This window comes from Cygnus atratus, chromosome 8 (assembly GCF_013377495.2).
Source record: "Cygnus atratus isolate AKBS03 ecotype Queensland, Australia chromosome 8, CAtr_DNAZoo_HiC_assembly, whole genome shotgun sequence".
NCBI classification, from domain to species: domain Eukaryota; kingdom Metazoa; phylum Chordata; class Aves; order Anseriformes; family Anatidae; genus Cygnus; species Cygnus atratus.
In genome coordinates, this window is record NC_066369.1 from 6,637,906 (window position 1) to 6,658,674 (window position 20,769).

Consider the following 20,769-nt stretch of genomic DNA (forward strand, 5'->3'; position numbering starts at 1 on the left):
CTGCAGCTGTTACACAACATGAAAGACTACTCTGTACAGAAAAGGACTGGGCCATCTCTGCATCCTCTCTAGACTAGGACACAGACAGCCTGTCCATAGACCATGTGGTGGAGGTCCTTTCATGCCATAGCACCTATGGTTTTAGTTTCCAGGGATTTAAGGATGCCTTTTTGCTGCACCACTATTCTGCTCCTTCAGAGCTCAGCCAAAGTTCTGACAGACAATGAGCTAAAATATCTTTCACCCTCTAATGCTGGTAAGGTTCAGGATTCTCAAGTCATGTTCCTGCAGAGAACTGTGAAAGTTTCCCTTGCAAAATTATTTTTCAAGTCTTTTTTTTTTTTTTTTTTTTTAATAAACACATCTCCCTGTCAAAGAATCTGTGTTAAGATGTTATTAAGATTTTTGAGACCAATACCAGCACAAAATACCTCTGGCCACAGGTTTGAGTTCACTTTCACACAAGCCTTTGGTTTCTTGGTACAAGGCTATCAGATACTGTCTGGGGAGGGGAAATGTTCCCACAACTAAGTCATCCCTTTATTTTTTTAATCTGCAAGCTTCAAAACAGCTAAAATTTGTCGAGAGGAAGTCAAAGTTACTGTAAAGTGTCAGGTTTCTGAACGTCTTACCGTCAGCTCTCCTCCCACCCTGTAATTCACATACCTATTGACACAACTTTCTACACTGCAGAGCCTTGTTATTTCTTCAGTATCATCAATGCTGAAAGAGCAAGCGTTCCACAAACTGCAGAACTGCAAAAACAGGACATAATGTGCACATTATGAAAAGTATATCAAATCTGTTGCTACTAGAGTCAGCTTGCACAGCATCTAAAGAGATTGAAAATGTAACATAATAGTTATTTGATGTACACAGGTGAGTGCTTTCCTCCCCCACACACAATTGCTGCAGTTCATAAGGAGAAAGTCCTGCCTTTTCATCACCATTCTCTCTCTCTCTCTTTCCCTGGTGGGATTCATAAAAACATGGCTACACAGGCAAGTGAAAGAGCTGGCGGTGCTGCATGCATGTGCATGCAGAAGGCTGTCCAAAGGATGTTCTGAGCACACAGCTGTGGACAGCCAGCACTGAGCAGAGAACAGCTGATACCTACAACATGCAGGTGCTGCTCTATTATCACAGGTTCCTTCCTAAAGCCAGTCATCTTTGTTCTGTAGGCAAGAAGGAGTAGAGTGGCCAGAAAGAGGTAAAAAAATAATAATTTCAGAGAGTATCAATATGTTGGCATAAGGTGTTCATCCCTACCTGGAAAAAGAGGAGAAGTAACAAGGACAGCTGAACTGCTCTAATATTTTGAATTCTAGGACACACATCTACAATCACCTCTGCTATTAAGAGGATGAGCTCAGGTGGCTTGGAAGGAAAAGATCCAGTGGGGCATGTTGACAGAATAAAAGCTATTACATTTTAGGCCTTTACTGAAGAATTTCAATGGATTTAATTTAATTTCAAGAGGATTTTGAAAACCAATATTGTGTAGCCTTTCATCCATAGTTACAAGCATGAAACTTCCCTTTTTTTATGCATCTTTTGAGGTTTTTCAAAGCAATGGATTTTCTTTTGAAACATTTCTATTATAGCCTGTGCGATGCTCTATGAGAAAAGGTTTAATCCACACTGCTTCTGCTGTTCCCCCGTAGTGTCAAAAAAGAGCAATGCAAATATTCACAATATTATCAGACAGAGATACAGAGAATAGTTTTCTGCTTTCGTAATAGTCTAATTATATTTTTTGTCCAGTAGAGAAAAATTCATCCACCTTCCATGATGACTTTGAACCAGCACACATCTCTGGTCAGAACATTCCCCTTTGAAACACTGTGTGTTACCAGAAATCTCGTGGTTCTCTGCAGGGCCTGAAAATTCTTGCTATGAGTCAACAAGGAACTCCCAAAATGTTCCTCCTGCACAATACTTTGTTCCTCCTTGTTCTTTGCACCTTCCAGGTAAAATTTGACCCACAAAACCTCTCTGCAATAACTACAGAAATACAGAGCCAGCTTCTCCACACAGGAGCTCCAACAGACATGTATGAGGAGCTCTTCCATGGCAGCCCCTGCTATTAAAAGCATAATTCCTACCAGAAATGAACCTTTCCAGCACAGCAATGCACATCATCTTTGACCAGTCTCTGGATCATGACTATCTCATGTGAAGGACGGGTCTCAAGAAACACTGGGCCAAAACCTGAATTTAGAGGCCAGTCTCACCCTTCCTCTGTAAAAGCGTTATGAGGGCCCCAGCTTCTCTGAAGCTGTCTCCTGCCAGCTGCAACCTCCTTTTGGAGGAGGCCTCAGAACAGGCCCCTAACCCCTATCTCGCTCCCTCATCTCAGGTTTTGCTCACAGCTCCCGTACCAACAAACAAGCAGCTCCAGGAGCAGGGAGCTCTGCCAGGGCTCTGGCATCACCTGCATTTCAGTGAGAGCAAATAATCTACACGTTGGCCTTTGGATCCACTGACGATGGCTTCCTTTTATGCACAAGGCCTCACAACCCATACACAATGCTCCTTTTCTGTAAGCTTGAAGCATTACCTCGTTCTAGTTTTCTGATTGCAGCTCCCATGGTTTTTTTCTTCACAAATTCTGCCTTTGTATTTCCATCCTAAAAGATACTATTTGTAAAGTAATGTTTTAAAAAATGATACTGCTGGATTAGAAACAGACTGCATAATGATGCATTGTGCCAGAGCCTAAAATATTCACCAGAACTGGATTGCAGAAAAAAATCGGATGTGATTTTTGCAGTGCCCGTCCTGAAAATACAAATGAATAAGACAAAACAAACAACAACCACCAAAAAAAAAAACACACACACAAAAAAAAAAAACCCACCTTGTATCAGTAGTCTTAGATGCATGCCCTTACCAGTTAAAGCAGCAAAATTCCTCACTGCATTTTCCAGCAAGGAAAACAAAGTGTGTCACACATAGACCTTTTGCGTTGCTCACATTTTTTACTTTCTGCACTCACCAGCATAAATCATCCAACTTTTAAAGAAGTCTGACACTGGGAGCCAGGAGTTGTTCAACATGCTGTAACTGCTTAGTTTAGCTGAGCTCTGAAATTACTTGCAAGTGAAGTGTTTGGAAAGAAAAGCAAAACTAATGGTGATTTTTGACCTTTTCTCCAAGTCTGTAAAGGGGAAAAATGAAATACATAAAACATACAAAGACCCTCACCAGCAGAATTACTTTCTGTGAAGCAAAACTCAAACCCCTGTAAGTTACCACAGAACTGAAGAAAAAAAAAATCAAGTTTACTGCATCATGCCTTGACGAGAATAGTCCTTTCCCCAAGATGAAGAACTGACTGACATGCAAGACTTGCTATTCTCAAAGTCACATGAGAAATAAAAGACGTAGAATAGAAGTACCAGAGACATGATGTAAAGTGGTGAATAGGCTAAAATTAGTTCTTTTTTTTTTTTTTTATGAAGAGGGTGTAAGGTTTTATTATTATTATTAAACTGAAAACCTTGGAAAGCATGGAAAGGTGAAGAAATGGAGATTTTAAATCTAAACGTACAGACACATGCATGTGAAGCTATATGTGTACCAGCATAACTGCATGCATCCATTTCTCCTTTCAGGAACACTAATTCAAAAGCAGGTGTTAAAAAAATAAGGAGAAAAATACCACATCTCCCTCTTAAAAGTATCAGGAATAACATCAGGAAATTTTATAATGACTAGGCAATGTCTATTCTGGTTTTAAATACAGATTGCCAATATTCAGCATTTTTTCCACCCCGGGTTTTGTTCCTTACCTTTCCAAATGTTCACTTGCTTTATGAAGACTAAAAATAAAGGCTTCTTTTTTCCTATTGTAGTATTAATATTTTCACTTGAAGAATGGGAATTCTTCTTATTCCCTTTATTCATTTTCGGTTTAAACTGGTATTACTCAGAGCTGGAATGAAATACAATGAGATGACTGAGTATAAAATTAAAGTTTTAGTCAAAGGTCAGCAAATTGGTTAAAAGTCCTTTGAGCTATATAAGAAGCAGCAGCATATAAGTACAGGACAGCAGATTACAAATTCAGCTAAGCTGCAAGCAAAGCTGAATTATTTACTTTGTGATGTCTCTGTTGAGCTCAGTAAATCTAATTCTAGACAGCACTGAAATTTTCTGATATGCTACAGTCACTTTCTTCAAGTGAATGTTGAGCTGTGACATGGATGCAAGTTGTTGGTTAGCCTACACACTTAAAAATATACTTTCATGACCCCCCACTTCACCTCTACTCCAAGCCTGCCTGCACAAGTGCACTGATGAGGCTGCAAACCTCTTTGGAAAAGCAGCAATGCTATAAAGTCATCAAGAGGATGTGGTAAGAGAAGAGGCATGCTCTGTGTGCCAAAGGGTGGTAAGAAAATAGTGGAGAACAGCACTAGGAAAGGGGGTGGGGGGAAGGGAGGAACACATGATTTGAAGCCAGGTCTGACTGGGAGTTATTTTTTTTCCTAGCAGCGTGCTACGTTGCCGTGTTTTGGATTTGCGGCCAAACCAGTGTTGATAACACACCTAGTGCTTGCAGGGTGTCAAGGCTTTCTCTGCTGCTCACTCTGCCCCCACGAGGAGCCGGCTGAAGGGGGCAGGAGGCTGGGAGGGGACCCAGCTGGGACAGCAGGCCCAAAATGACCCAAGGGTACTTTATGCCATGTAACACAAGGCTTAGCAATGACACTGGGGCACTGCTCTGTCCACAGCAGCCATTACTCTGAGGCTAGATGGCAATCACTCTGCTTGTGGGAGGTGGTGACTGATTTGTCTTTGCATCACCAGGGTTTTGTACTTTGCCTTTTTTTTTTTTTCCTTGTGCCTCACTTTTTCAACTGTCTTTACTTTGACCCACAAGTTTTCTCACTTTTGCTCTTTCAGTTCGCTCCCCTGTCCTGCTCTGGGGGAGGGCTTAGCTGCTGGCTAGGGTGAATACACCATACACTGACAATAGGAAGTAATCACAATCATATTGATAGTCGAGTTATAAACTAACCTGGACATTTTGAAGACTATAGTTGCTTTTTTAAAAAAAAAAAAAAAGTTCACTGTACCTGAATAATCACATGACTAACAGAAAATGCATTGTTGTCCTTGCAGTTAGAGAGATTTTTAGAAAAACTAATTAAATAGTTAACACTGTCATTCTCTGAATGCTGAACCAACTACAGAAGCAAGCATAATTACCCATATCTAGACTGCACAGGCCAAATTTAGGAAAAACTGTGAGCTGGTTTACAGGTGGATGCTCAACACAGGGCACGCAGGCTGCCATGGCAGCTGAAGCAGGGTCTGTGTCAATAGACTTGGCCAGCAGTCAATGAGCTTGCCCAGACACTATGGCAGCAACCTGCTTCTGGCAGTACATTAATATTTATTCGTCTTTGCTTACCTATTTGTTCCCCTGCTGTTCAGGCCTCTGGGTGAAACTCAGGCTGCTGAAGTCAACTGCACTAATAACAGAGCAAGAACGTCACTGTTAGAAACTGCTGTAGCGAGAATCCCAGGTTGCAGATATAATCACACCTTCCATACAAAGTTCAAAATTATTTTTCTTCAAATATAGTTGTCTAATTATGACAGAAAAGGGCACGATTTTGAGAGGCATATGATGGTCGTCAATGCATACAGTTTAAGTTATGCACAAAGTCTTTTAAAGTCTGTTTGACATGAATGCTGACAGAAGCAGCAGACCTGCGTGCCATGGCAGAACTTAGTCCATTTGAAGGTGCTCCATTTTTAGAGGAGCAGTCCTCGCTGTGGTGTAGGAAGCTACGTAGGTGTGCACAGTGCTCTTCCGTACTGAGGCCTTTCTAGAGCAACAAAACGAAAGGCACGCATGCTGACACACAAAAGCACCTGCGGCAGCTGTCCTGCCTGGCGCGCTGCTGATTTAACGCTTTCTCCTTGAACCAGCGTCGCTGCTTTGAAGCCGCAGCCTGAACAAAGTACACTACTTAGTAGTCATAGCAGCTCTATTTGGAAACAATACTTTTTATAACTTAAAAAATGATTACAAAATATGTGTGCTTAGGGAAATACAGCCACAGAGACAACGCATGGGAGACGTTCAGCTGAAACATGTTTCAGCGCAAGCTGCCTGCCCCGGCCCTACATACAGGACAGCCTCTGCACACAAACCACAATAAAAGGAGGCCACAGGCCTCGACTGCTTCGACTGCTCTGTGGTAGATGCACTGAGAAGTTGTTACTTTCATGCTAAGTAAAGCTCAATCTGAACAACGGCAAGCGGCCTTTTTCCAAATAAAATAATACAAACTACCTGGGGTGAATTACCCCACTGGCCCTGACCTCCCCACTGCAGGCAGAAGACAGCAGCTGCACGGCTCAGTCTAAACCAGAACCGCCAGACTTAAAGTGCCTCTGCTGGCTAAACTGAGGATGAGCAGGGGGATCTCTGCAGGGGCTCTCATCCTTTGCAAGACTCTTCATTTTCCAGCTCCGCAGTTTCACTCTGGGGGAGTGAGAATGGCAGAACTGAGCCTGTTCTCCCTTTCTGTTGGTGCCAATAACCAGAAAAGGCTCAGAAAACTCTGGGCATGAGACAGGTGGATGAGATGCTGAGAAGGAAAGGGAGGCATCTTAGAGAAAACTCTCTGCCCTCTCTCCCTCAGCTAACACCTCTCCTCCCATCACCAGTCATCCCCTCAGCTTCTCTTCTCTAATTAAATGAGTTTGGAGCTGACTTGGAAAGAAAGCCAGTGACTGCAGCACAGAAAAGTTACTCATTTACTTGGGTGATGAAGTAGGAGTCTGTTTGGTCAGTCAGTAGCTTAACTTACTTTATTTTAATGAATTATCCTAGAAGTGGGATACACAGAGGTGCCATGTCAAAATAGCCTGACATCATCACCAGACAAGCTTCAAAATGAGTTCTAAGTGGCAGCATTTGTGTGGAGCCTGACAAACCTTGTATTAGCACCAGCCAAAGTAAACCATCTTCTCCCCTGGCAAGGAGACATTCCAGTACCGGCACGTCAGGAGCGATGCCAGGACAGCATGCCACCGTGTGCTGCCCCAGCCCGCTTGCCCGGAGCCAAGACCTGAAAACTGACTACAAGGCAAATTATAAACTGAGATTCTTTGATTCGGAAAAAAAAAAAAAAAAAAAAGCATTGAAATACATGAATGTGACATCTGCAGCTCATACGATCTGCTTGAGAAATATATGAATTTTTGAACTGTGGAATAACTTAGTAATCAGTTCAAGGGTGTGCTATTTTTCCATAAAAATTCATCACAGAACTATTTTCTGTGAAATATTAAAATTAGCAGGTTGTAAATAACAAAATCTAGATCATTACTGAGGTCCAGGTAACATAATTACAGCATTGAGAACTGCTTGGAGGAATTGAAGTATCTCACCCCTGACACATCCAGAGACTCTGAAACAGCCTAGTTTGCTAGCAGTTCTGGTACATTTCTTGGAGCACAGAGATTTGCCTGACAAGACCCTTTGCCTTGAATATACTTCTGATGTCTGTGACAAGCCTGACGACATCTCTGCTCTGCTTCCTATTAAATTTTTAAGTAACTTGCTTTCAAGTTCTGAGCCCAAGTTTCCTGCCCCAAGTAAACCAAGTATCTTTTATTTTTTTCTTTTTTTTACTTTCATTTTCTACTTCTGCTTTTCTTTGCCGGTCAGAACACTTGAAGCTTAGCCCCAGCAGCACACCAGGCTTCCCAACCCTGTAGCTTGCACTTTTTCTGTACGACTGATCAGCACTGCCTTTTCTATTCCTAAATAAAATAAACTTGAAAGCTATGCATTAAAACCCACTAAAAATAGTGCCATGTCTGCTCTCTTGTAGCTAGAGCCGATCTCTGATGCCAGTGCTAGACAGGGGGAGGCATCTCGCAGTTTCTGGATGAAGGAAGAAGCCTGGCAAGTAACGTGCTGTAAGAAATGAGCATCTTGCCGAGAGTGAGCCTGGCTGGAATTTGACTCCACAGTATCACGAATCAGAAAACAAACTAACTTCTCAAAGCCTTAGTACTACTCTTATTCGGCATGAAGCTGAAGGCAGTAATAGGGCAAGAGGTTTCTCCCCCCATTCTCCCTCAGGCCTGCAGCCACTAGGAGGAAAAAGCCTTCGTGACAGCAATAAGCGTTTCCTCACAAGGGGCAGGTAAGAGCCCTGCAGCAAGCAAACGGGACATTACAGATTGCTTGATCTATTTTCATTCCAATTCTTGACATGTTCCCCTCCTGCGTAATGCCCTAAGTACCTTTGTTAGTGAGATTAGTTTTATTTTTTAGGATTCAAACTATGATTGTGCTGCTCATTTGCAGTAGCACACAAGACACATGCCCACCCTAGGGAACAGGATGTGCACCTACAGCCACGCACACGCTTGTTTGACCGCTGCACATGTTAGTAGGGCTTGAGAGGAAGACCTAGACCAAGACCTGCACCATCCCGGAGCCTGGATCTTAGAGCTAACTCCCACGGCTATCCACCACAGCACTCAGCTGTGCCGTGGAAGATTCCAGCTTGGAGCACACCTCTTCCACCACACGCTTATTTAAACTGTAGTCCCTGATGGGGAAAAAAAAAAATACCTTCAAGAAGTAACACCAAACAAAAGCCTACAACCAGTTCAGTGTGTTCAGTCAAAACAATTCAGACTGCCCGAATCTGATTCTTCAGGTTATGGGAAGTTTTATTAAAAGCAAGTTTCAAGAAACAAAATTGTTTCCCCAGTTCCTCTCACAAGGTTAACCACATTCTGCTTCAGCATTAGAAGATTTTTAAAAATCCCAATAAAACTACAAGCCACTTGGAGTGTTATTCTCCTCTTTCCCGAAGTGTTAATCAGACACTTCGGTGACCCTGAGAAGGAGGGAGCGTCCCTGTAAGCCCAGCCACCACATTTCTCCGATTACACCAGCAGCCCTTTGTGCCCAGAAGCAATCCGGACAGAGCAGGCTGGTTTGGTGCAATCTGGAAGGCTGTTGTAATAACTGACAGACCGAAAACACAGGGAAGGGTTTGGCAGCTGTATAAAGCTCCCTCCGAGCTCCAGTCCCTGCAGAAGGGCACCAGCCCCAGCAACCAGCATGACCAGCCAGTCTCAAGGAATCCAGCAGCTTCTGCAGGCAGAAAAACGTGCCAAGGACAAGCTGGAGGAAGCCAAAAAAAGTAAGCATCTGGCCTGTTGTTACTGTATTTTTCTACTGTAAGCTCTACGGAAATACAGTGGCTCATGGAAAACCAGCATTCTTTCATCTGTACACAGCACAGACGGGCTGCTCCTATTCTTTCTTCTGTGCCACTTTCCTCCCACTCGCATTAGTGCAGTGCCTTGACTGTAGTCAGGCATTTAACCAAGCCTGAAGGTGCATAGCGTGCTTCAAATTGTGTGCACACGTGTGCTTGTGTGTGCGTGCATGCACGTGCCTCTTTACACTGAACAAGGTTTTCTTTGTTATATTCGTCCTGTCAGCTCGATTTATTATTGCTTTTTCTCAATGCCAATAATGTCATTACATCCTTCTTCAGGCATTTAAACTAGAAACCTGCACACCTCTGGCTGCCAGCTCTGGAGAACCAGACTCCAAACTCCGTATTTCTCTTTACATAATATTTTCAGTGTTCCTCTTTACTTATCAAAACTAGTAACTTGCCTTTTAATCTCAGCTGGGCTTCAAAAAGAAATACATGGAAACAAATGGAGACTTCAGAGTAAAAATAATAATCAAAGTCACAGTACAATCCTAAGAAATGTCAGTACTGTGGTCATTGCTATAAGCCTTATTACAAACAACAAGCAATCACTGAGTGATCAAATGTTAATTTTAAAACAATCATCTTTTTTGCTGAATTCCTAAATGCCCAGTGTAAAGTATGAATTTATTATTCTTGGATATCTAAACAAACATTTTTATTCTAGTCAAATATAAGCAAAAAGTAGTAACAACAAATAATAACAGGAAATTAACATCCCAATAAAATGGGAAAAAATGTAGTTGAATCTGCTAATAATCTAAATAAAAGAAATAATTCATCTGGCAGTCTTACTGGTATATATTTCATCCATTTTGTGCACTTATCTCTCATTGATTTAGTACAAAATAGAGTCACCACAATGTCTCCTGAGTGTAGATACCGACCACACAAGTCACTGGCCTGCATTAGCCATGAAACGTTAACACTGTTTCATGGAGACATCTTGATTTAGAAACCAGCAGCAGGAAACAACATCATCCTCCAAACTCAACTAAAACGCATGAAGATATCACGTGCTGCAAGAGACTATGATGAAGGATTTTGTTTTTAGGGAAGAAATAGAAGCTAAAGAAAAATTATTTATGTAGTTTGTATATACCTTCTACGTACAAATCAGCATTGCTGTGTGCTCATTAATTGTATAACATGTCAATTTGTACAGCAGCACGCAGAAAATAAAGCAATACCCCTTTCCTAAGCATCCAGCCACTGCCTGCACTTTGTAGCCATGCAAAAGCGACAGAGAAAGAACATTTTCCCATCTTCATAAAACAGAAGGCTCACAAAAAGAGGGTGTTTGGGGGTGTTGCTCCTAGCTTGAAAGCAAGGAATTATGAGGGAGCAATTCAGACCTTATGCAGCCAGCTGAGGTGCTCTCAACAGGACATTGCCTCCCTTCTTATGTAGGGCAGAGGAAACGAATAGTTCCCCAGACCAAGAAGCAAGAAAGCATATGATCTGGGAAGGCACAGTCTCATGGAGGGAATGTGAGTTAGGTCTGAACAGGGACCGCAGAATCAGGCCTTTAGCTATGATAGCTTGATACTGCTTACCTTATTTTATTTTTTTTAATCCAAAACAGTCACTTCAGCCTTTTCTGAAACAGACTTTAAAAGGTTTACAAATTAAGAAACCCCCAAATGCAAAGTATGATAATGACACATAAATGATGACTGATAATGAGAGCATCTTGCTGAATCCAGGCACGAGCTCCAGGTGCACTTACTCTGCTCTGATGGCAAACCCACTCCCCTGTCACCACCTCAACCCTACGCACAGCACACGTGATAAGCACAGGACTTCCTTCAGGTAACCTATCTCCCAGCCCCTGAGCCAGAAGCCTGAATTGAGCCACTGCCTGCGCCTACCAGTGTTCCAGTGCTGAGGTAGAAGTTACTCAGTAGCTACAGAAAACCAACTATTAAAAATTCTGTCATCAGTAAAAACAGAGTAAAAGTATTTCATCTGTATGACTTTCTTCTCTGTTCCTTGCCTCTGCTCTCACCCATCAGACTGATCCCAGTGTACTGGCAGAAGTTTTCCTTGTCCTTCACTTCAGTCTTTCACGGTAGCGTCACTGCGCCACCTGACAGACCTAACTAAACCAGCATGGCTTAAATAACTTGGGACAGGGACTAAGGGGGTTCTTAGGGCCAAAGCCTGTTGTGCCAAGCTAGCATAATTTCAGCAGCCTCTTCCCCAGAGTGATTAAGCATTGGAACGGGCTGCCCAGGGAGGTGGTGGAGTCACCATCCCTGGAGGTCTTTAAAAGACGTTTAGATGTAGAGCTTAGCGATATGGTTTAGTGGAGTACTTAGTGTTAGGTCGGAGGTTGGACTCGATGATCTTGAGGTCTCTTCCAACCTAGAAATCTGTGTCTGTGTCTGTGTCTGATTCTGCAGTTGAGTCAACGTAAGGTATTGCCTCGTTTGTTTCAGATTGAGCACAGAATCTAAAATAAAAGGAAATGCATTGCTATCCACTGTCATTGGTGAACCTGCACACACCGTTTGGAGGAACGAGGTGAGGAGATGCTGCTTCACTCAGCAAACAGCAGCCCAGACCCACCTCGTACCAGTTCAGATCAGCAGCTCCTGCTCAGGGCTGGGCACACACGATTCTGGGCTGCAGGTGAAAGCGCTGAACCTGTCCAGCCTGTGGCACGCGGTGCTGCCCCGCCGAGCTGTAAGCATGACCTCCGCTGTCACTGCAAACAGCCCTTGAGCACCAGCGCTGTCCCAGTGTGTCAGGTTATTCTATTTACCTTGTAATGTGAGAAGGAAGAAAGGCAGGTCGTTTGTGGGACACAACCAGGAAAAGTCATTTTCAAGGAAATGTGATTACCAAAACTATCCTTATGCAAGACCTTCAGTGTTTACAGCTGATATTCGCATAACCAGATCAAAAGGTAGCATGGACACGCCTAATACTGTATATAAACACATAATGGACCTAGTTACTGACACAAGCAGCTGTTGTAATGCAAAATCCACTTCGCACAACTGAAAAATCGACAATAGAATTCTATTTATATTCATAAAGTGAAGCGGATGTATAGTGCTACAGCTCTTCTGTACACGCCTTTTCACACTTCTTGCTCAATGCCCTTTACCTGGCCTTGCAATATTCTTTACCATATCACCGGCTGATGTCATTTACACCTGACAATTTATTAATAGTTTGTTGGTAAATGCACATATGCAAGGCTGAAACTACCAAATTGATTAAACATGAACAAAAAGAGCCTGCAGTTCTCCATCCTTTTGTGTACTGCACTGCTTTGTCTATCATTTTTTCTTTAAGCATAATTTGGATCCCAGAAATAGCTTCACATTATCAGAGCCAAGATGTCAATTCCTGAAAATCCTTTTGGGTAAAACAAGGGAAACAAATGTATCGTGAACACTGGATTTAGCAAAACTCAGTTTCCTATAGATTTTTTATATTTTGGCTTGAATTGCTAATTGCTAATAAAAGTGAAAGTTCGGATGAAAACTTTCAGGAAGTCAAGTTAAAAAACAACTATTAAGCAAAATAAGATATTAAAAAAAAAAAAAAGAATTGCATCAATTACATCCATCATGCTCACTTGGATAACATCCAGGACATATTTTATCCAGCAAAAAAGCTATACATACACTGATCAGCTGTTTCTATTGTATTTTCATTAAAATTGCAAACGTCTGCCCAAAATGAGCATTCCTAAATCCCATTTAACAATTTAGTACTCTTAAAAACAACAGAAATGATCCTATTTAAAGAAAATGTCATTAAATTTTGGCAACTTATGCATATGACGTTATTTCTGTGCAGAAATTTAGCTAGAAACCTAAGTGTTCTGTATGAAAACAGAAAGCCAGTTTTAGCAACTCAGTTCTAAGAAAGTAAGATAACTTCGTGTTTAAGCAAATTAGAATGCAAAATTTTCAGAAATATTTTCTTTCTTTTGCAAGACCTTAACAAATAGTAACAAAACTGATCATTTTGAACTTAACCTGAGCTAGTTCCTTAACATCACAGCAATACCTACAAAGAATATTACCTTTCTCCATGCTAATAATGCTTTCCCACAGGTTAGATAAGAATATCTAGTACAGGACTGGCTTGCTCCAGAGAGTAAAATGATTAAGATTAAGCCAATTTGACGTGATTTCTAGAAGCCTCCTGACTCTCCCCTTCCCGCCCGCTCAGCTACCATACCCATGGACAGGAAACCTGAGCAGCACAGCTGATTTGCTGCTCCCCATCTTCAAGCACAGGAAGAAAAGACAAGCAGGCAATAGTGAACCTGGCCCTTGGGGCAAAAGTCTCCTCAAACTTGGAGTTTTCCACACCTCTTCTTTTTAATCCTGGAGTAAATCTCTCAGGGTCCCATTGTTTTGCCCATCCTCCTGTATTTCTAGCCCTCTTTTTGTATGATCTTGGCTGAATTTCAGTGCTCTGCTACCTGTAAGGATATAAGCTTTAATTTCAGCTCAGCTCTTTGATACAGAGAATCCTGTCCAGAAGATCAGTAAGACTTTGAAAAGGCAATCCCTTATTGCACAACTAAGTTAGCAGACAAGTGGTTAATAACAGACTGATTAATTAATTTTGGTTTGCCTCTAGTGAAACAGCAGGTTAAGCTCTAGTTTCTGCTTAACTTAATCAGGTGCAGCATATGCACTATCGCATATGTTGGCAGTTGCTGATTCTGTCCACAACGTTCTTGAACTAGCAGTAATTTACTCACAGCTTTTCCACTTAATTAAATAGGAAGCAGCAGGTTCCTGCTGTGCCAATCCTAAAGGCATCGTGGAAAAAAAGAAATGCCTGCCACCCTACAGTGACACCCTATGTATTGTGCTTACTCCAGTGCACTGTCAAGATCTGACACGTATGTGTATATATACTTTTTGTTCACTAGCTACTTTGTGAGAGGCAGATGAACTGTTGTTTTACAATTAATCTCTTTCTATTGTGTGCATTTTAAATGGATTTATTTATCTATCCTGTGGCCAAATATGCAACATATTTACTACAGATGGACCCCCAGATGGAATTTGAAATTAAAATCCCACTGATTTTGAAATAATGTAATTTGCTATAGAGACCTAGTTCTTCAGATGGTGAAACTGGCAGAGCTTCATTGTAGTCACTCCCTCCAATTACAGCTCCAGAGAATCTCCTCCCAGCTCCTTCTCTCAAGGAAAACTCTATAAAAGGCCAGTCAGCACTAAATTTGGAGATGAGAACAAGAACAGCTTCAAAACACAAACCTAAACATAGTTTTAAACTTTGCTGTCCAGACTGACGTCAGGCTTTTACATGTGTCAGTCAGTTCATACATACTGGTCCCAAGACTTCATACAGCAAGAGACAGAAACTGAGGGAATCAGCTTTTACCAAACAAATACAAACTTTGGGAAGGTATGTGCTAGGTTTCAACCTGCATCACTGCCCCCTGTACAAATTAGATTGCCTTGGTGGCAGGAGAACTCTGAGATAAGCAATAAACTACACGAAAGAACACTCCCTACTGATGAACTGTCAGAAAATCTGTTGAGCTCCCTACCATACTCCTCCTTGCTGTAAAATGCCGTTACACGATCACCTCTCACTTCTCCTCAGGTTCCACAATCAGTACAGCCACAAGAGTCAATGGTCCAGGAATCAATGCTTCAAATGGAAATCCGTGTTTCAGGCACCCCTCAGCTTCTGCTCACTGATCTGCAAATAATAGCTTTAGAAGGGGCCTCCAGCTGGGCAAATAATTTACTACAGGATCAGGAATTTTACCTGGGATTTTGTTGAGTCACAGAGGTATCACCAGCAATCGTCTTCCTCAAAGATTCGGCTTTGCTGTTCTGCCCTGCCTGGGGAAGCAGAATACCCCACGTCACACCTGATAAGGCTTCAGAAGCCCAGTACGGGTGTAACCAATCTGATATAGCAGCATGGAAAAACAAATCAGAAATACTAATGCTCCTCTCCCCTAGCTTAGTTGGAGAATAACGTTTAGGATTTCAGAAAAGGTACTGTTTTTAACAACTTTCTGAAAGTATTCATATTGCTCAGTGACATCAAGTAAGTGGTTCCAATGAATAAATTAACAGATAAATATCAGGGTGTTTCATGCACCAAATTGAGGTGCCTTTTTCAGTTGTCCAGTCTTCACGCTCTCATTCTGGTGATGTCCTAATTTACACAACTAAGCAATAGCTTTTTTAGCCTCTGGAGCCCTTTCCCCTGGTAAGGGAGCAGGCATATCCTCTCTTGCTCCCAAAGTTCAGGTTGTACAGAGGAAAGAGACCAACAACACAAATCAGCGTCAGCCCAGCAGCCTCAAATATAACATATCAACATTTAACGCAAGGGTTTTTACAGTTAGTGACTTTTTCCTCACAAAGTAGCAGAGCCCTGTGAAGATCCACGTGAGTTTATTGAGTTTCTATAAAGCAGGCAGACAGGCATATCACCGTGAGGTGGTTACGGCATGTTCAGCACTTGCTTTGCGTAAGAACTTAAGTATTGCATGCCCATCAATCCTTCTGCTTTTATCCTTTGCGTAACATCCCTGCGAGACCCAGGATGTACCTGGGCCTGGCCCTGCAATGATTTACATGGGTTTAATTTTATATACCCTTAGGATTTTACCTAAGACAAAGTAACCATTATCAGTGCACAAAATTAAGTTTGCAAACACAAGCCTTTCCAGAAAGAAGAGTCTAGTTTCCACTACAGCCTAAAATGCCACTTCCATAAGGATGCAAGATAACCATCCTTTTTAAAAATAAAATTATATATATATATATAATCACTTTCAAATTTTCTACACATTAGTAGAGATAATACCATCAGCTTCCTTTTTCTCTTAATCATTCACCTCTGCGTTTAGCAGATGCTAGGGAAACAGGGTGGGGGAGAAGAGGACAGAGCCTGAAGGTTGCAACTCAGTTTGATAGTGGTTAAGATGTACCTTGCAGCATGCTGGAAATCTGCCAGCTCTAAACAGCATCCAGTTGGTGCGGGATGAAGGTATCCTGGCAGCCAATCAATACAGAAAAACTTACAGAATAAAGTCTTTTCCAATCACTGACAACTAAAATCTGTTATCTGGCTGCTACTATTGCTGATGAAGGAAAGATAGATATTTATTTAAATACAAAGCTGTGATAAAAAAAAAAATCATTTCTGTTATGAGAAAATGCATAGTTGCAAAAAGACTTCTGTTGTTAGCAAACCAACACACTTTTCATTTTGATGCCCAGGGAGCTGGGCTCAGAAGATGGGTGCTGGTGAGACTGGCTCTCACGCACAAAGTGCCCTACTAGCTCACTTTGCCCCTTCAGACAATTCCAGGCAAATAGCACTGCTGTTCACTTTGCTCACAACTTTGACCAGGAAACTTCTACACCAGGTAGAAATACCTCTGATATTGAGAGATTCACCTCTTGGGATGAAGTGACACCTGTGAAGTAAATCCTTGTTTCTCCCCTCCATTAGGAAAGGGAAAGAGGCTGAAGCAGGCCAAAGAAGAAGCCATTGCTGAGATAGACCACTACCGGCTGCAGAGGGAGAAGGAATTTAGGAATAAGCAAACAAATGTAAGTAAGAAAGTTGCATGGGCTTTTGCAGTGTCAGTATGCTCACTAGTAAAACAAATTGTTTCAAACAGCATTACCTGGACACTTCCACAAACTAACCTGACCACACTGATTGAACCCAGCTGTCACACAGGCATCTCCTGTGATGTGCATATGCTTCATTTTGACTTTTTCACTGGTGTGGAATGCATTTGTACCTGGTACTGGGGATTTTAACACTAAAATTGTCTAGATTCTGTATTTGGTTCACGCTTGCCCTTTTGAAGACATTAACTCCCCCAAGTAAAATGCCTTCAGGTTCTCCTTCAATTCCAGACAGATCTCGATTCTGCCCTGAAAGTGGAGGTTGAAATAAGGTGGATGTTTCAGTAATAGTGATGATTTAAAATCCTTCTTTCTATTTCTGTTCCACTTTAGCTTTTTGTCTGCATACAACACTGCGCCTTTGATGAACTGAAATCATCCAAGCTTTGGGGTTTTTCATATCTTCATAGTAAAAGTGGTCTGGATAATATTTTCATATCTGAATTGCAGTTCATTTTATACATTTATGCCATCTTGCTGTCTTCCCTAGTATTTTCATGAAGATTCACAAACCATTCTCTTTTACTTGGTGACCTCCCTCTTACATTTTTGTTCTTGTGTTGTTTTGTTTTTTTCTGCCTTTTTTTTTTTTTGTAAAGTCAAGAAAACTACATGTGCAAAAACAGAAAAGAAAAAAAAAAGCCAAGGAGGCCAAATGAAAACTGCTTTATAAACCTGCTATTTCAGTCACACTTCACATAAAACATTCTCCAGCAGAGATCATAAACCTTAAGGATATACATACACAGTCTCCAACAAACACTGTCAGCCACCAGACACACCATCACACTGCCAGGCCAGGTGGTGTTGTCTCAAACATACAATATCATATTTTTACTGATACTAAAATAAAGTAAAAATACGCCTACAATTTATTCACCTTTTCAGTCAAAATGAACTTCTTGCTTTAGGTCTGGAATAGCAGAAGAGAAAAAAGCCTTTCTTTGGTGCAAATTCAATTTTTTCATCACAAACAATCAAAGCTGCAAGAAAAGGCCATTGTTTGTCAACTGAGTGCATTACACAAGCAGGCCAGAGCACATATTGCTCCTCAAATGACAGTATGCTGCTATCTGTACCTATCACCGCAGTCCTCCCTCATGTTCCCTGACCCCATTATGTCGAACATTTATCTACCCCAGACAAATGTCATCATTATTAACCTGCGCCTGGAAGGCAGGCATGAGTTCCAGCTAAGCCAGTGAAGTCTGATACCCACTTCACTTTGCTGGTTCAGGTATTCAGACACAAATACATGTTCCTTCTCATCTTTCTGTGTTGCCATATCCTTACTGGGGTAACTTCTCTCATACCATGAGAAGTTCCACTTCAGTCCAGAACGAACAATAGCAACAAAAAATAATGATTAATTTGAGGTTAGAGACAGCTAGAAAGATATTTTTTTAACATATAAAATTTAAGCCCAGAGTTCAAGCTGATTTTGATAGTGCTCATAGTGTTTGTATTTGGGGTCTGAGGTCACTGAACTCTGGAGATGTGAACCCTGGCTCTGAATTTGTCGTTTGTGTAACGTGTAATGTTTTGCCAACTTTGGAATGACACTAACATAAGACCAGTATAGGCAAGATAAGGGACAGACCTTCAAGGTCAGCAGAAATCACAGACTAAGCAGAACGTTGCCTGTATGATGACAAGAAAAAGATCTTCAAAATCAGAAGCAGAAAAAAGAATAAATAAATAAATAAAGAAAGAAGAGTAAGAATCATCAATCTCAGATTACAGTATTAGCATGGACCAGGAGAGCAAGTTCCCAGTCTACAGAGGCTCTTCTTCAAATTAGAATACTCTCCTTGAGGTTTTGCGAAAGTATTTAGTAGCTGGATAACAGGCAACCATCTGGGATCTCTAGAAAGTTATTTTGCCCAGTGGAAAAAAAATCAACTTCATAAATCCAGTTTAAGCTGTACAATCTTTCCCACATGAGGCCCTTACAACTTGTCTAAAAGCTAAAATAAAATGCCAGCTAAAAATAGTTACTATAGAAAACAATCTTCTTTTCCCAGTGTTTACTATTGTGTCTACATCCTGTATATCTTCCAAATCATAAAATATTTTGCATCTGGAGTGCAGACAAACTTCATACTACATTTCCAGGTACAGATAATTGCAAAGGTGATTTGTGCAAAAGGAGATCTTCGTTCAGCTGCTTTTCCTTCTCTCAAGGACTAAGTTGGGCTGAAATCACATGGAAAATAAAGCTAACGACCCCTCCCTTTGTTTGTGGTCAGCCTCTAGGTACCCCACTACCACCACAGGTTAGTTCAGCTGCTAGTCCATGCCAGAAAATTGTGGCAGGAATAAGAAGAGAACGTTATTTATTCCTTTCTTACTTTGTGTGCAGAAACGTCTTCTGCTCTCCTCCGTGGAATTCTCTAGCTGAAAACAAATTTCTCTCTTGCTATCTGAAGGACTTTTCCACAAGGGAAGAATGCAAGGGATGTTGGAGCAGTGGGGGAGGAAGGAACAAAGCCACGGATTTGGAACGTGTGCATCTGTTTATAACATAACCTTGCTAAAATGTTCAGCGAGTCTAGAGTCAATTAAATTCTAAGCGAATGTCCTGATATTAACTGTGCCAGAAGCTGTCTGGTATTTTGCCAGATAAGAAAAAGTAACATTAAAAGACCTTGTCTGAGGCCTGTTGAGGGTTATACATCAGTAGCTGCTGAAGACTCTTCAAATACTCTGAAACTCTAATTATGCATTTTCAGGAAGGCTTTCCCATGTTTTGCTCCGTAGCGGTGCTCACATTTATTCTCAGCGAGGCCAAATGAAGCACACTAGTGCTAAAACTTAGTTGACTAGTCATTAAAATAGAAAACAAATTAAAATGAATGGTATAAAAGACAAAACATGTACAACGTTGTTCCCACAGTGAGCTAGGAAACTTGCATTTCATGGGGAGATACCCATTGCTAATGAGCATATGAAAGAGTTCCCTTGAATCCTGTTTTTATGTGTACGGTTCAACCTAGATCATACCCTTACTGTTAGAAAACACTGTGACATGTTTGCATTATGTTTATGCTAGATGATAAAGAGAAGTACAATAAACACAGTCATATACAATGCCTTTTTTGCTTAGAGGGCTTCTGCTTTTCAGGTAATGGGCTCCCAAGGTAACCTCTCTGCTAAAATAGAAGAGCAAACAACAGAAACCATCCAAAAACTCACCAGCAGCTACCACAAGAACAAGGAGAGCATGATGAAAAAGCTTTTGAACATGATATACGACATCAACCCTGAAGTCCACCCAAACTTCCGACATGCAGCTTAAGATCAGCTATGTGCTGGAGAAAGATGTTTGTAAAAAGTTGGCTTCTTTCTTGATAACCATAGATATTTCCTCCTTTATTGTGTCTGTATTTGTGAGAGAAAGAACACTAAAGCAAAAAGCGCACAGTTCCAGAAAGGTTTTTGATGTGACAAGAATTATACAGAGTTTCAAAGCATTTGTTGGAATATTGTTTTTTCCTGGTGGTAGCTAAGCCCCTGTCATTTGAACGGGGGCAAGTCAATAACTGCAGAAAAACGATTATTTGACACCAGCAGCTTTTCAGTGGGAGTCTTTCTTTCTTTTTCTCATATAATATGTTCTGTACTAATGTGTTGTTGCATAAAATCTGTTTATCCCAATCTTTAGTGTACTCCTAGTCATGTGAAATAGAACTCCACAAAAATAAAAAATAAAGCATTTCTGTTTTCCTTGTGACACACGGAGCAGCCAGATTATGGAATATATAGGAACTATTACTTTTGGTCAGAAAGAAGAGGTCAGAACACTGTCAACTGTTTAA

General features: G+C 41.2%; 1 protein-coding gene across 2 annotated transcripts; it reads left to right on the forward strand.

The window, feature by feature from the left end:
• The first annotated feature begins 9,112 nt into the window (after positions 1-9,112).
• On the forward strand, positions 9,113-20,408 carry ATP6V1G3 (ATPase H+ transporting V1 subunit G3). 2 transcript variants are annotated; one of them, XM_035537599.2, is made up of 4 exons: positions 9,113-9,209; positions 13,898-13,900; positions 16,767-16,867; positions 20,076-20,408. In XM_035537599.2, exons 1-4 carry the CDS (start codon positions 9,113-9,115, stop codon positions 20,247-20,249), a joined length of 375 nt encoding a protein of 124 aa, XP_035393492.1. In that variant the 3' UTR covers positions 20,250-20,408. The 2 variants fall into 2 exon arrangements, with proteins under 2 accessions (XP_035393492.1, XP_035393491.1); XM_035537598.2 differs by lacking the exon at positions 13,898-13,900 and having other exon boundaries at positions 9,113-9,194.
• The last annotated feature ends 361 nt before the right edge of the window (positions 20,409-20,769 follow it).

What these genes read in the sequence shown, in the direction of transcription:
- ATP6V1G3 (XM_035537599.2), top strand. Translation starts at nt 9,113, where the DNA reads ATGACCAGCCAGTCTCAAGGAATCCAGCAGCTTCTGCAGGCAGAAAAA. An exon ending in TTAGGAATAAGCAAACAAAT is followed by an intron (nt 16,868 to 20,075) that starts GTAAGTAAGAAA and finishes TCTGCTTTTCAG; the next exon opens with GTAATGGGCTCCCAAGGTAA.